The 16,551-nt window shown below is 34.5% G+C and overlaps 1 protein-coding gene across 2 annotated transcripts in view; it reads right to left on the bottom strand.

Annotated features, from left to right (window-relative positions):
* The window catches only part of FER (FER tyrosine kinase), a 477,172-nt gene that overhangs the window by 301,849 nt on the left and 158,772 nt on the right, over positions 1-16,551 (bottom strand). For both annotated transcript variants that reach the window (XM_065874932.1, XM_065874931.1), the window contains 2 exons: positions 14,949-15,071; positions 3,336-3,525 (listed from right to left, as the gene is read on the bottom strand). In XM_065874932.1, the coding sequence (XP_065731004.1) occupies positions 3,336-3,525; positions 14,949-15,071 (313 nt within the window). The remainder of the gene's footprint in view (positions 1-3,335; positions 3,526-14,948; positions 15,072-16,551) is intronic.

Raw genomic sequence — 16,551 nt, 5'->3', positions numbered from 1 at the left:
AACTATGAGATATTTTATTTTATTTACTATTCTTATTTTATGCAGTAGGAATATATTATATTTATTTAATAACATTTATTATTTTGTAGTTATTAAAGCCACATATGCTGTTTTTCAAAATCTTGGAAATTAGGAAAAATGATAAAGAAAAAAACTCCTACCATGCAGAGATTTTGTGATGGCTATTAACCTATTATTTCATTTTCTTCATTAAAAAGAACATTATTTATATAAAAAATGTCACTTTCTCGATGATGCTTATCTTTATTTGCATTTAAAATTGTATCCCAACCTGTGACCCTCTAGACCCCCAATCCCCTATCCTGCTTTGTTTTTATGCCTTGACATTTAGCACCTTCCAATATAATACATAATTTACTTATTTATTAACTGCCATTCACCACAGAATGTAACCTCTAAGAGAGATTCTTCATTAGTTTTATTCACTGATATATTACAAGCATCTAGAAATATCCTCAGCACATAGTAGGTGCTCAATAAATATTGCTTGAATGGATAAATGAAACATAGTTATCCACAGATAATAGAGAATTACTGTGCAATACTTAATATTTATCAATATCATTTTCTCCTTGGTATTTTGGCCAAAATTAGACTTAGGTGAAAAAAGACAACAGTAGAAGGATGACTTTTCCTGACAAAGATGTTTACATTACCTGTCTCCACAGATTATTAGATTTCTGTAAATTAATAGATGGGCCTTAATTCTCATCGAATTATAAAGTCAAAATAAACATCAGTACATCTAAGAGCCTGACTACAATTCTAACCCTGACATCTGAATCACCTTGGAATTTTTATAAGAATATACAATCCATGGCCCATCTCAGCAGTACAGTTCCTTAAGGGCACTCTTCCACAGAAGCATTCACCACCAAAGAGTCTGAGTTTTGGTTAACACTGCCATTAATTAGGATCATGTAAAATAGTTAATACTTACTCTTAAATAATATTTAGGCCAAGTTTTTACTATTTTCCATGATATTATGCTTTAATTTTTAGTTCTTCCAATTCTTCCAATATTCAACTAAATTTCCCTTGTTGAAACACCATTTATAAGGATAGAATTTATAAAGAGGAAAAAGCAATGGAACTGCTTACATTAATTTCAAGCTTTTTGGGTAACTGTATTCATAAAACAATGCTTAAACAGTCATTTGGTGAAAAAATCATTTATACTTTTAATATTTTGACTGTTTTTGAATAAAATGAAAAGTTATATTCTAATTATTACTGAAAGATAGAATTATGCAAAAATTTCACTGATATACGTGGGAGTATTATTTAGTTTTAAGAACTATGAATTGCAAATATTTCTACTTGTTTTATAAAACATACTGAAAAACTCATTAATTGCCATCAATCTGAGGAATGTCCTGTTTGATTTATAAAATGTTACTTTATTACTTTAAACTACATATAGCATTCCTTTGTAAATTCCTTAAAGACTTACTAAAGTCATTGCTTCAGTGAATAGATAAGATGTATAGAAACAAATAGCATTTCAACTATTTAAAATAAACTGGATAAATGCAATATGTGACATCACTTTCTAAAAATTTATAAGGTATTATCATTTAATAAATGGGTATAAGAGAAAGTTTGAAAGTACCAGAAAGCAGTTTAGCCTCTTAAACTGTATTATACATTCTCTCTAAAACATTATTTATTTTTATTGAAAAAGATTTTCTTCAATGATTATAAAAGATAAAAGTCCAAATGATTACAAGTTCTTAATGAAATAAGAATTAATGAACTGTTATATTTTAAATTCCAAAGTCTAGTTTTTAGCTGCTGTTATCAAATGGGGATATGCTATCATTTAGTGACTTGAAAAACTATCTTTTATTCTATAATAATAATGCCAACATGAGTCATCTGCATACATAATTACTTAAAATAAATTAGGTAGCCCGTTTTAACCTATCTGCCACTAAAAAAGGCTATGAAGTAACCAATTCCACACCCACATGGGGACAAGGAAATACTATAAACCACACTTAGAGAGCAAAAGATTTACTAACTAAGGTTTCAAAGCCAAGCAAAAGAATAAACCTTCAGAAGTTCCTCTGAAAAAAATGCATGTTAGTTATCAAAACTCAAGAAGCAAGAAAATTACTCCAGTAGAGTCCCTGGTCTACACGGTAAGATCTTTATTGTCTGATAGGACAGTAAAGGACAGCAAAGAATTATAATCCATAATTCACAATGTAATGTATAGATCACTATGGCTCAATTAATAAAAAATAGTAATAACCACAATAATTTAAACACTTCCTATTCATATCCAGATTTATCTAGAATTGGACATTTCAAATGCAGTCTTTTTTTCCTATGGAGACATTTGAATCCATTTAACAATCTAATTGTACTATTTAGAATCACATAAACTAAAAATTACTAAAATATCACCTATAGTATAATTAACTATAATATAATAGTTCTATTTATGGACTGCATACAGTTACCCACAGAAAAATCCAAGGATACAGCTCAGGCTTTTTCAACCTTGGCACTATTAATATTTTGGTTTGAGTAAGTTTTTGTTGTGAGTAAGAAGGGATGGGCTGTAACGTGCACTGTATGGTATTTAGTAGCATCACTGGCCTCTACCCACGAGATAGCAATAGCATCCACCAGCTGTGAAAACCAAACATGTCTGGAGACATGGCCAAATGACCCCTGGGGGGCAAAACTGCCCCCTGATAGAAACCACCAACATAAGATAAAGGAAGGAAGAAAGGAAGGGGAAGAGAGAGAGAAAGTAATTAAACTAGGCATTCTTAAACAGTTAATAAATCTGTATAAAATAAAGTTGAATTTCTAGTTACTAGATTTAAATGTGTTTATTGTAGTTTAAGGCTATTTATAAAAAAAAAAATCACCTTTAAAAAAAATCAGTGTTTTGTATTGTGAAAACAATAAACACATCATCAATCTCAGATAAATTCTACTGTTCTTACATAAGAAAAAAATTAATAAGTATCTTTCTCCTTATTTCTTATTTCTATCTTAAGAATAACACCCTACCTTCCTGCTGTCTCCCAGGAATAAAAACAACTGCAGTCTTTGTTTTCAGTTTTGAAGGCAAGAGAAGAGCTTTTTCCTTTGACTCTACAGGTGGTTCCTGAAAGTGCTCTCCAGGTGACCTGAGGTGACTGACAAGTCTATTTTGCATTTACAAACAAGTTTAATAGGACCTGCATATTAACAAGAGTAATAATTTGTTATAGCAACCAGAATTACTTTTTGTATTCACTTATTACCTATATACTACTCTTTCAACTTTCTCATTTGATTACTCTTTGGCTTACCATAGATGTAACTGATCGTGCATCTTCTTCATAATTTACTACTGGAGGTGGCTCTTTCCCATCATTTTCTTGTACTTTTTGCTCTAGCAATTCTTTCTGTGCTGTAAACTTTGCCTCAGTGCATCTCAGCTGCTGGACTGACTGTTTTAGCTCTTCAAGTGTCTGTTTTTGGCTTAGCAGAAGTACAATACTAAAAGAGAACAGATTAATATAAATTATTTCAACTTCTTAAAGAAATAAAGACTTTAAAGGAAACTATATATATGTATATTTTGCTCCTATTTTCTTTCATTTTCCTCTTTATAAGAGTCATTCAGAATCATAAGAATTATGAAACTAAACAGATTTTGAGTCATCACAGTAGTTATTAAATGTTAGCATTAACAAAATGGAAGGAAATGTTTAGAAGCAAAAACCAAAGTCAAGATGCTTTCAAATGTATTACAATATATAGCATTCATTTTATTTTACAGTTAAACCATCTACCTCACAAAGTACAGACACTTAGGTCCAGAAGTGTAGAGCCTAAACTGAATTGATATGACTGAAGGAGAATCTTACTTTATTTCAAATCTTAAATGGAACATAGATAAGTCAGATCTGTGCCTAGAGTAAAATAAACCAACTCAAGGTGACAGCCTGGAACCAAGCTGTGTGCATATTGTGAGGGGTGTGTTTTTAGAGCTGGGGAAAGATGTTCTGATAAGGACAAAGGAAATGAGTGTAAGTCCCCAAATCTTCCCCATAACATCATTATAAAGACAGTAGACTTCCCCATTCCTCCTTTAGAGAACTACACAGGCCACATGTTACCTTATAGTGATCTTTTAGCCCTTGGAGGCTGTCCTTAATAGGAATTTCAAATTAATTCACCCATATTAAAGCCACAAGAAAACAGGCAGTGCCGGTGAGGAATATCTCTGGGAATGCTATCATACTTCGTGTATTAATACCTTTTTTTTTTTAACATCTTTATTGGAGTATAATTGCTTTACAATGGTGTGTTAGTTTCTGCTTTATAACAAAGTGAATCAGCTATACATATACATATATCCCCATATCCCTCTCTCTTGCGTCTCCCTCCCACCCTCCCTATCCCATTCCCTCTAGGTGGTCACAAAGTACCGAGCTGATCTCCCTGTGCTATGCAGCTGCTTCCCACTAGCTATCTGTTTTATATTTGGTAGTGTATATATGTCCATGCCACTCTCTCACTTCGTCCCAGCTTACACTCCCCGCCCCCAGTGTCCTCAAGTCCATTCTCTACATCTATGTCTTTATTCCTGTCCTCCCCTAAGTTCTTCACAACCATTATTTCTTTTTAAGATTCCAGATATATGTGTTAGCATATGGTATTTGTTTTTCTCTTTCTGACTTACTTCACTCTGTATGACAGACTCTAGGTCCATCCACCTCACTACAAATAACTCAATTTCTTTTCTTTTTATGGCTGAGTAATATTACATTGTATATATGTGCCACATCTTCTTTATCCATTCATCTGTTGATGGACACTTAGGTTGCTTCCATGTCCTGGCTACTGTAAATAGAGCTGCAATGAATATTGTGGTACATGACTCTTTTTGAATTATGGTTTTCTCAGGGTATATGCCCAGTAGTGGATTGCTGTGTCATATAGTAGTTCTATTTTTAGTTTTTTAAGGAACCTCCATGCTGTTCTCCATAGTGGCTGTATCAATTTACATTCCCACCAACAGTGCAAGAGTGTTCCCTTTTCTCCACACCCTCTCCAGCACTTATTGTTTGTAGATTTTTTGATGATGGCCTTTCTGGCTGGTGTGAGGTGATGCCTCATTGTAGCTTTGATTTGCATTTCTCTGATGATTAGTGATGTTGCGCATCCTTTCATGTGTTGTTGGCAGTCTGTATCTCTTCTTTGGAGAAATGTCTATTTAGGTCTTCTGCCCATTTTTGGATTGGGTTGTTTGCTTTTTTGATATTGAGGTGCATGAGCTGCTTGTAAATTTTGGAGATGAATCATTTGTCAGTTGCTTCATTTGCAAATATTTTCTCCCATTCTGAGGGTTGTCTTTTCGTCTTGTTTATGGTTTTCTTTGCTGTGCAAAAGTTTTTAAGTTACATTGGGTCCCATTTGTTTATTTTTGTTTTTATTTCCATTACTCTAGGAGGTGGTTCAAAAAGGATCTTGCTGTGATTTATGGCATAGAGTGTTCTGCCTATGTTTTCCTCTAAGAGTTTGATAGTGTCTGGCCTTACGTTTAGGTGTTTAATCCATTTTGAGTTTATTTTTGTGTATGGTGTTAGGGAGTGTTCTAATTTAATTCTTTTACATGTAGCTGTCCAGTTTTCCCAGCACAACTTATTGAAGAGGCTGTCTTTTCTCCACTGTATATTCTTGCCTCCTTTATCAAAGATAAGGTGACCATATGTGTGTGGGTTTATCTCTGGGCTTTCTATCCTGTTCCATTGATCTATCTTTCTGTTTTTGTGCCAGTACCATACTGTCTTGATTACTGTAGCTTTGTAGTATAGTCTGAAGTCAGGGAGCCTGCTTCCTCCAGCTCCATTTTTCTCTCTCCAGATTGCTTTGGCTATTCAGGGTCTCTTGTGTTTCCATACAAATTGGGCAATTTTTTGTTCTAGTTCTGTGAAAAATGCCATTGGTGCTTTGATAGGGATTGAATTGAATCTGTAGATTGCTTTGGGTAGTATAGTCATTTTCACAATATTGATTCTTGCATCCAAGAACATGGTATATCTCTCCATCTGTTTGGACCATCTTTAATTTCCTTCATCAGTGTCTTATAGTTTTCTGCATACAGGTCTTTTGTCTCCTTAGGTACGTTTATTCCTAGATATTTTATTTTTTTTGTTCCAATGGTAAATGGGAGTGTTTCCTTAATTTTTCTTTCAGATTTTTCATCATTAGTGTATAGGAAGGCAAGAGATTTCTTTGCATTAATTTGGTATCCTGCTACATTACCAAATTAATTAATTAGCTGTAGTAGTTTTCTGGTACCATCTTTAGGATTCCCTATGTATAGTATCATGTCATCTGCAAACAATGAAAGCTTTACTTCTTCTTTTCCAATTTGTATTCCTGTTATTTATTTTTCTTCTCTGATCGCTGTGGCTAAATCTTCCAAAACTATGTTGAATAACAGTGCTGAGAGTGGACAACCTTGTCTTGTTCCTGATCTTAGAGGAAATGGTTCAGTTTTTCACCATTGAGAACGATGTTGGCTGTGTTAAAAACCCTCCAGAAAGTAGGCATAGATGGAACTTACCTCAACATAATAAAGTGTATTAATATCTTAATGAACTGTGCCATGCACTACTGAAAGTAAGTTACTAATACATAAAAGACAATTGGGAAAGACAGTCTCTTCAGGAAGTGGTCCTGGAAAGTTGGACAGCTGCATGTAAATCAACATTAGAACACACCCTCTCACCATACACAAAAATAGACTCAAAATGGCTTAAAGACTTAAATGTAAGACAAGACACCATAAAACACCTAGAAGAGATCATAGGCAAAACATTCTCTGACATAAATCGTACCAATGTTTTCTTATGTTAGTCTCCCAAGGTAACAGAAATAAAAACAAAAATAAACAAAGGAGACTTAATCAAACTTACAAGCTTTTGCACAGCAAAGGAAACCATAAACAAAACAAAAAGACAACCTACAGAATGGGAGAAAATATTTGCAAACAATGCAACCTACAAGGGCTGAATTTCCAAAATATATAAGCAGCTCATACAACTCAACAACAAAAAAAACAAACAACCCAATTCAAATTCAAAACCATATGATCCAGCAATCCCACTCCTGGGCATATATCCAGACAAAATTGTAATTCAAAAAGATATATGCACCCCTATGTTCATAACAGCACTGTTCACAATAGCCAAGTCATGGAAACAACATAAAGGTCCATCAAAAGATGAATGGATAAATAAGAAGTGGTACATAAAAATAATGGAATATTACTCGGCCATAAAAAAAGAATGGAATAATGCCATTTGCAGCAACATGGATGCAACTAGAGATTATCATACTAAGTGAAGTCAGAAAGAGAAATACCATATGATATCACTTATATGTGGAATCTAAAATATGACACAAATGAACCTATCTATGAAACAGAAACAGAATCACAGAAATAGAAAACAGACTGGTGGTTGTCCAGGGAGAGGGGGTTTGGGGAGGGATGGAGGGGGAGTTTGGGGTTAGCAGATGTAAGCTTTTATATATAGAATGGGTAAACAACAAGGTCCTACTGTATAGCACAGAGAACTATATTCAATACCCTGTGATAAGCCATAATGGAAAAGAATATTTTTTGAAAAGTATGAATATATATGTATAACTGAATCACTTTGCAGTACAGCAGAAATTAACACAACATTGTAAATCAACTATACTTCAATTTTTTAAAATTGATTTAAAAAAAAAAGAAGGAGATCCATAGACTAGGAGAAAAGATTTACAAAAGACACATCTGATACAGGACTGTTATCCAAAATATACAAAGATCTCTTAAATGTCAACAAGAAAACAAACAAACTGATTAAAAAATGGGCCAAAGACCTTAACAGATACCTTACTGAAGAAGATATACAGATGGCAAATAAGCATATGAAAAAATGCTCCACATCATATGCCATCAGAAAAATGCAAATTAAAAGAACAATGAGATAGCATCATACATTTATGAGAATGGCCAAACTCCAGGACATTGACAACACCAAATGCTGGTGAGGATGTGAAGCAACAAGAACTCTCATTCATTACTGGTGGAAATGCAAAATGGTATAGTCACTTTGGAAGACAGTTTGGTAGTTTATTACAAAACTAAACATACTCTTACCATATGATCCAGCAATCATACTCCTTGGTATTTAGCCAAAGGAGTCAAAAACTTATGTCCACATAAAAGCCCACACATGAATGTTTACAACAGCTTTATTCAAAACTGCCACAACTGGGAAGCAACCAATACGTCCTTCAGCAGATGAATGGATAAACTGTGGTATATCTGGACAATGGAATACTTTTCACTGCTCAAAAGAAACAAGCTACCAGCCCACAAAAAGACATGGAGGAACCTTAAATGTACATTACTAAGTGATAGAAGCCAATCTGAAAAGGCTACATAATGTATGATTCTAATTATATGACATTCTATACAAGGCAAAACTATATGGAGACAGTAAAAAGAAAGCTATATGGAGACAGAAACAAACCAGATATTCTTCACAGGGTGAATGATCAAATTATGGTATATCTATACAGTCATGAGTTGAATTGTGTCCTCTAAAAAGATATGTTCAAATCCTAACCCCAGGAACCTCAGAATGTGGCCGTTTTGGAAACAGGGTTGTTGCAGATGTAATTAGTTAAGATGAGGTCATACTGGAGTGGTTGGACCCTTAATCCATGACTGATGTCCTTGTAAGAAGAAGAAAATCTGGATACAGAAAAGAGACCACACAGGCAGAACACTATATGAAGATGGAGGCGGAGATTGGAGTGATGCTTCTATAAACCAAGGAATGCCTAGAACTGCCGGCCATCAGCAGAAGCTAGGACAAAGGCATGGAACCGAATCTCCCTTAGAGCCCAGAAGAAACCAGCCTGCCAAGACCTTACTTCAGACTTTTGGCCTCCAGAACTGTCATAGAATAAATTTATATCTTTTTTTAAGCTGCCCAGTTTGTGGTACTTCAAAATGGCAGTCCTAGGAAACTAATACACATGCTATGGAATACTACATAAGAGTAAAAAGGAATGAAAGTACCTGGATGAATCTCCAGAGAATTACAATAAATGTAAAAAGACAATCTCAAAAGGTTACATACATTATGATTCCATTTTATATAACATTCTTGGGAAGACAAAATTATAGAAATGGAAAATAGATCACTGGTTGCCCTTAGCTGGTGTTAAGGAGGAGGTGGGAGATAGAAGGCAGTGTAGCTATAAAAGTACAAAATGGGGGATCCTTGCAGTGATGAAAATGTTCCAAACCATGCCTGTATCAATGTTAATATCGGATTATGATATTATATTATAGTTTTGCAAGATGCTACCATTAAGGGGAATTGAAAAGGTTTATGGGATCTCTCTGTATTAATTCTTACAACTACATGCCAATCTGTAATTATCTCCATTAAAATTTAATTTAAAAACATGTATCAGTGGTTGTTCCCTGGCGGTCTAGTGGTTAGGGTTTAGTGCTTTCACCCATGCCGTGGCCCAGGTTCAATCACTGGTCGGGGAATTGAGATCCCACAGGCTGCACAGCACAGCCAAAACAAAAAGTTTCAATGCTGTTTCCTGTGGTAACGTGAGGTTTCTATCATCTCATATACCTTGGGTTTCTAAATAATCTGTTTTAGAAATAGGCCTTTTTAAATTCTTCTTCAGGAGTTCTAAATATCTATTATGTCATATCAGCAATCACTTAGACATTCTGAGACACTATCCTAACACCAAGAATTAGGAAATACATAAAAGGGAATATCACTCAGCCATAAAAAAGAATGAAATAATGCGATTTGCAGCAATTTGGATGGACCTAGAGATTATCATACTAAGTGAAGTAATCAAAGACAAATATCATATAATATCACTTATATCTGGAATCTAAAAAAGTGATACAAATGAACTTATTTACAAAACAGAAATAGACTCACAGACTTAGAAAACAAACTTATGATTACCAAAGGAGAAAGGTGGGGGGGAGGGATAAATTAGGAGTTTGAGATTAACGTATACACACTACTATATATAAAATAGATAATCAACAAGGACCTACTAAATGTATTAACATCTTGCTTTTGTTCAATAATTACTTTTTAAACAATACTGTTATATAATCACTATGTAATACACTATAATTATTTTATATGCTTATAACACCATTGAGCAAAAAAGCTATAAATATTTCAAGAAGAAGAAAATTATAATAAATGCATGATTGTATAATACAAGATGCACAAGAAGCTATAAATAAATTTAAAACATTGAAGGGATCAGGACTTATGCAGGTGCTATTTACTCCCTACTTCTGACTACTCTTTCCATGCATTCTTCACTTGGAGGGCACTTTCTGTCCTTCAGGTCTCAGCAAAACTGCCATTTCCTACAAGACCCCTGACCACCTATCTTAAGTGGGTACTCCTCTGTTATTCTTCTATCTGAACTCCTTGTTTCACAGCAATTATCACAATTGTTAATGTTCTGTTTTGTACTGGTCTACTCTACAAAAGTGTAAGCTTCATGAGACATGTGACCATATGTGTCTTAACCTTTCACTGTATTCATAGCACCTAGTGGATATAATCTAAAAATTCTGAGACAAAAATAAAAGGTACCTGAGTTTGCAAACCAGAACAATACTCCAGATGGTTCACGTATTACCTTCACTACAAGCCAGATGTGAATCTTTGCAATTCTCCTAAAATTTCTGGCCCTCAGATGTCACATAATTTGAAAGACAAGGAGGTTGAATCAAGTGATCTCTTAAGATTTTGCATGGCTCTAAGAGTTATGATTTTATAATGTACAAAGTATTTTTAAGTACTGGGTGATAATGGTACAGCATAATACAAAACTGAATAATCATTCACTTTTTGTAAATCAAACTAAGCATTAAAACCAATAGTAACATTACCAGCTCTTTATGCCAATGAGTCATAAATGACATTTGCTTGGTATATTTTCCCATAAACTATTTTCTAATACAGTAGTCAAGGATCATAGATCAGGAGAAGATGGATATTATTTCAATTTGAATAAAAATGTGTTGGAAGTACTGAGCAAAGATATGTATACTAGAGTGACGCTTTGTGTTCTATTAAAATTATACCATTTCAAATGGTTGGTTTTATTCCTTTCACCCACACTTTTTTTTTTTTTTTTTTTTTTTGCGGTACGCGGGCCTCTCACTGTTGTGGCCTCTCCCGTTGTGGAGCACAGGCTCCGGACGTGCAGGCTCAGCGGCCATGGCTCACGGGCCCAGCCGCTCCGCGGCATATTATTCAATTATAGGACTCAAAGCTATCAAATGATTTCTCATATCGTTTATTTTTTCACTGTTATTATAAGATGTTTTGGAGAAATTTATGTTAAACCCAAATTTAAAGGTTTTAACATTAGTCCCTCATATGTTATATTTTCATAGGAACACAAATGCTATTTCTATTAAGTAAACATTCACATAATTCCATTAATTTAGAAATAATTTAAGAATGTAAATTATCTAATATAGCATATTTTTAGTATTTGCAAAAAATGTAGTTTTATTTTATTGTTTTGTTACTTTCATTTTTTATTTATTTATTTATTCTTGGCAGCGTTGGGTCTTCGTTGCTGCACGCGGACTTTCTCTAGTTGCGGCAAGTGGGGGCTACCCTTCACTGCAGTGCACAGGCTTCTCATTGCAGTGGCTTCTCTTGTTGAAGAGCACGGGCTCTAGGTGCGCGGGCTTCAGTAGTTGTGGCACGTGGGCTCAGTAGTTGTGACTCGTGGGCTCTAGAGCACAGGCTCAGTAGTTGTGGTGCATGGGTTTAGTTGCTCCGCATCATGTGGGATCTTCCCAGACCAGGAATAGAACCCGTGTCCCATGCATTGGCAGGGGGATTCTTAACCACTGCGCCACCAGGCAAGTCCCTGTTTTATTACTTTTAACTAATTTATTCTCCTAAGAACACTGTTAAAATCGTAAGATCAAGCAATTACTGTGATCAAACACACAGAAACCTTGGAGTCAGGAACTCATGCATTTTCTATCACTTACTGGGTATGTGATTCTAAGTAAGTTATCTAAATTCTCTAAGTCTTAAAGGTAAAATCCAGGTAATTACACAGGGAGCATAGTGAAGATAACATTCAGTGAATTAATATATATAAAACATCTAGCATAGTATGTGGAACAGAGTACAAACTCAAGAGATATTATTTCCCATATGTCCACCACCCTTTAAGCTTCCTCTCCTCTATGCCCATTCTCATCTTCTGATAAATACAAGTAGGTGGGGGAATGTGGATCACAATGATTATGTAGATGAAGAGAGAATCGAAGATGTGAGTCAAGAGAACATACCAAAAAAAATCAAAGAATCTACAACTTCCAGGATAAGACAACACTTAAAGATTGCCTCCTCCAGCAACTCAGACATGCTGGTGAGAGGGTCAGCTAACCTACTGTATTTCTTTATATCTGCTAAATTATAAAACAGGAGTCATTTACAATGTGCACATGTACAAAACTGTAAAACGTACAACTGCTTGGTCATCTGAAGAGATTTACTAGCAAATAGAGAAAAACAAAAGATAATTTTTTTAACTTTATACGTGCAATGGTTGATAAATTTTATTTTTATAATCCCAGTAGAATCTTCTGTTGATGCAATACTGAAAATTTCCAGATTTATTAAAGGAATATCCAGAGTAACTCAAATTTCCCTGTTCTCACCTTTAAAAGGCTCATCAATTTCAATATGACATTTAACACCAAGTTGTAATAAAAGCCATAGTATAAGTGGGAGAAGTAGGCTCCTAATATCCTGAGTTGTAAAATAGGATAGATGGTGTTGCCATTCACTGAAATTTTAAAAAATACTAAGAGTGAACTAGGTTGCGTTGGGTTGGGTTATATTGAGGGGATTTTTTTTTTTTTTTGCGGTATGCGGGCCTCTCACTGTTGTGGCCTCTCCCGTTGCGGAGCACAGGCTCCAGACGCCCAGGCTCAGCGGCCATGGCTCATGGGCCTAACCGCTCCACGGCATGTGGGATCTTCCCGGACCAGGGCACGAACCCGTGTCCCCTGCATCGGCAGGCGGACTCTCAACCACTGGGCCACCAGGGAAGCCCTTGAGGGGATTTTTAATTCAGCCTTAGATATGAGAAATTTAGTGTACTTCTAAGGCATCCAAGGAGGCATGTCAAGTAGGCAACTGATTACACGGCCATAGAGTTCAGAGAGGAAATCTGAGCGAGAGTAATATACATGAGTCATCTTCAGGGGATCACCTAGAGATAGAGTACAGTGAGGAGAATGACATAGCCTAGGGCCACGCCTTGGGTAACTCCAAAATATTCTGGCTGAGTGGGGAGGATGAATTTACAAAGGAGTGGCCAGAAAGAGAGAAGCAAGATCTGTCACCTTGGTCCCAAAGGCCAAGGGAAATGAAGTCAACAAAGATACAGTGAGGAGGTCAAGTAAGATCATTGCTAAATTTAGCAATATAAAGGTCATTGATGATCTTATAGATATCTACCTATTTCAACAGTGACAGGGCAGAAGCCAGATATCTGTGGGTTAATTACTAAGTGAGACTTGAGGAAATGAGTGCTCATTAGCACTCTTAGAACAAGTTTGACTAAGAAAACAGAAAGCAAAGACAGTAATTGAGGGAAAAGATGAAGATTAATGACAGGTTATCTAGGGTGGTAAGAAAGGTAGAGATTATTTTCAGGAGTCAAAACCTAATAATATTTAAAAAGTGAGCACAGGACATAGTTGAGAAGAAAAGGTGAACATAATATATAAAACAATGTAAAATTTATGGGAAAGTAAGAGATGATGAGATATAAAAATAGGCACAAGAAATAGACAGGAAAAGGAACAGATCCTCTATGGAAGTAAGGAAAGAGAATGGGTACAAACGTGGTGCATTTAGATATCTAAAATATCTAGAAAATAAGGTACTTGCCACCTAATGATTCTAATTTTTTCTATAATGTAGGAGAGGTCCATCTGCTGACTATGATGGGGTATATAACAGGATCAGAAATTTGAGAGAAGTAGAAAATATTTGAAAAGTTGTGTAGAAAGTAAGAGCAAGTATAGACCAGACAAATGCTATACATCACAATCCTTGAAAGTCTTGACAAATCACACCAATTGGGAAAGTATGATAGCAAGAAATTTATATATTCTAGTCTAGGATTAGAGAAACCTGTTAGAGATGCAAACAATGACCAAAGTCAGATTAGAAATTTTAAATTTTAGATCAAAATTTAAACCTTAATATAGTAGAAAACATAATTATTGAAATCAGTAAAAACAAGAGTATAGCAAAACAAGTTATGTCAGAGGATCCATGAAAATATTTACAGTTATGTCAGAGGATCCATGAAAATATTTACAGATCCAGAAATCAGCAAGAAAAACAACAGTAAGACAAAAACAGCACAGCACATATCAGAAGGATTTTTATAGGTGAAACAGACTGCTCTTTTTTAGTAAGTTTATTTGCTTCCTTCTAACATCTAAACCAGTTTCTAGATAATACTGGTCTGTCACTTTCTTAACAAGGAATTCACAGTGAATCTGGTAGACTTTGATGAGGGGGAGTAAAGACAGGTTTTAACAGGGTTTTTCAGAAAATAAGTCAAACCATTAAAACATTGAGACATATGATCAATACACTATATTGATAAAAACACAAAATCACTCTTCTAGAGTCCAAGAAAGTAATTCAACCATACAGTTTTATACTTAATATGAAAATTCAGCTTCTAGAAATTACACATCCATAATTCCATGTAACTGAAGTACTTCTATAAAATTACATCAATTGAACTTTCTTCCTTCAAATTATTTTTGTTTTACTCACTCAGACTTCTTTTCATAGGTCTTAGAAGATTCCTCAATCCTCTTCTCTAACTCCAGGACAGCTTCCTCCTTATTTAAAAGCATCTGCTGTGTCTGTATAAGTTCCTCTGCTAAAGTTTTCAACCTAGAATGAACAGTTTCCTCATTATCAATCAATACATTAATTACACTCACTTTATACATACAAAAAAAAGGGATTCATATATCTAAGGTTGCAATGTCCAAAACAGTAGTCGCATGTAATTTTACACTACCAAATGTAAAATAGCTAGTGGGAAGCAGCCGCATAGCACAGGGAGATCAGCTCGGTGCTTTGTGACCACCTAGAGGGGTGGGATAGGGAGGATGGGAGGGAGACGCAAAAGGGAGGAGATATGGGGATATATGTGCACATATAGCTGATTCACTTTACTATAAAGCAGAAACTAACACACCATTGTAAAGCAATTATACTCCAATAAAGATGTTTAAAAAAAGTTAATGCATATAAAAATATAAATTTAATTAATTAAGAGTAAAATTTCAGTTCCTCAGTTCCATCAGCCACATTTCAAGCACTCAACAGACACATGTGGCTAATGGCTACCTCTTTGGACAGAGAAAAGAACATTTCAATAATCACAGTGAGTACTCTTGGACAGTCTGTTTTAGGGAGTCTTATTCATCAAACAGCAAAAGAGAAAGAGAAACTGAAAACAGAGAAAGAGAAAAGGACTAAAGTAAAAAATACCTGTCAACTCCCAGCAAGAGTGTATAGTGAAAAAAACATGATTTTTGTTTTCAGAATAACATGTATTTATAATCTGGCTTTGCCACTTTTTATCTGAGATCCTGGGCAACTTGCTTAAGCTCATTGGATCTATTTTCTCATTAGTATTTTGGGTACTGTAATACCTGCTTCAGAGCATTGTTTTGAAGACGAAATACACTAATGTATAAACAATGAATGGTACTTAGGAGGCATCTGAGTAAATAACATCTAGTATTATTTGCATATGTTATCTCATTTAATTCTCACAACAACGTATGAGATAGATATTGTTATCCTTATTTTAAGGAAAAGAAAGTAAGGCTCAGTCACATGGTAATTTAATATAAACTATTTCTGTTGTCACATATTACAATAGAGGTATTTTTTATTAATATATAGATTTTAGTACAATTAAATACGTAAAATTAATATGTACCCATAGACCAGACAATTTTTGGTCACATAAAATGCATTTGGTCCTGAATAGAAATATTTCTACCACGAAAACACACACAGCTGGAATCTAAAAAATAATACAAATTAACTTATTTACAAAACAGAAACAGACTCACAGACATGGAAAACAAATTTATGGTTATCAAAGGTGAAAGGGAGGGAAGGAATAAATTAGAAGTATGGGATTAACAGATATACACCACTATATATAAAATAGATAAGCAACAAGGATTTACTGTATGGCACAGGAAACTATATTCAATATCCTTTAATAACCTATAATGGAAAAGAATCTGAAAAAGAATATATATATATATATATATATATATATATAACTGAATCACTTTCCTGAACACCTGAAATTAACACAGTATTTTAAATCAACTATAGTTCAACT

The sequence above is a fragment of the Phocoena phocoena genome, chromosome 3, assembly GCF_963924675.1.
Source record: "Phocoena phocoena chromosome 3, mPhoPho1.1, whole genome shotgun sequence".
NCBI classification, from domain to species: domain Eukaryota; kingdom Metazoa; phylum Chordata; class Mammalia; order Artiodactyla; family Phocoenidae; genus Phocoena; species Phocoena phocoena.
Note: the sequence above shows the minus strand (reverse complement) of the source record. Positions and strands in the feature narration are given on the sequence as shown.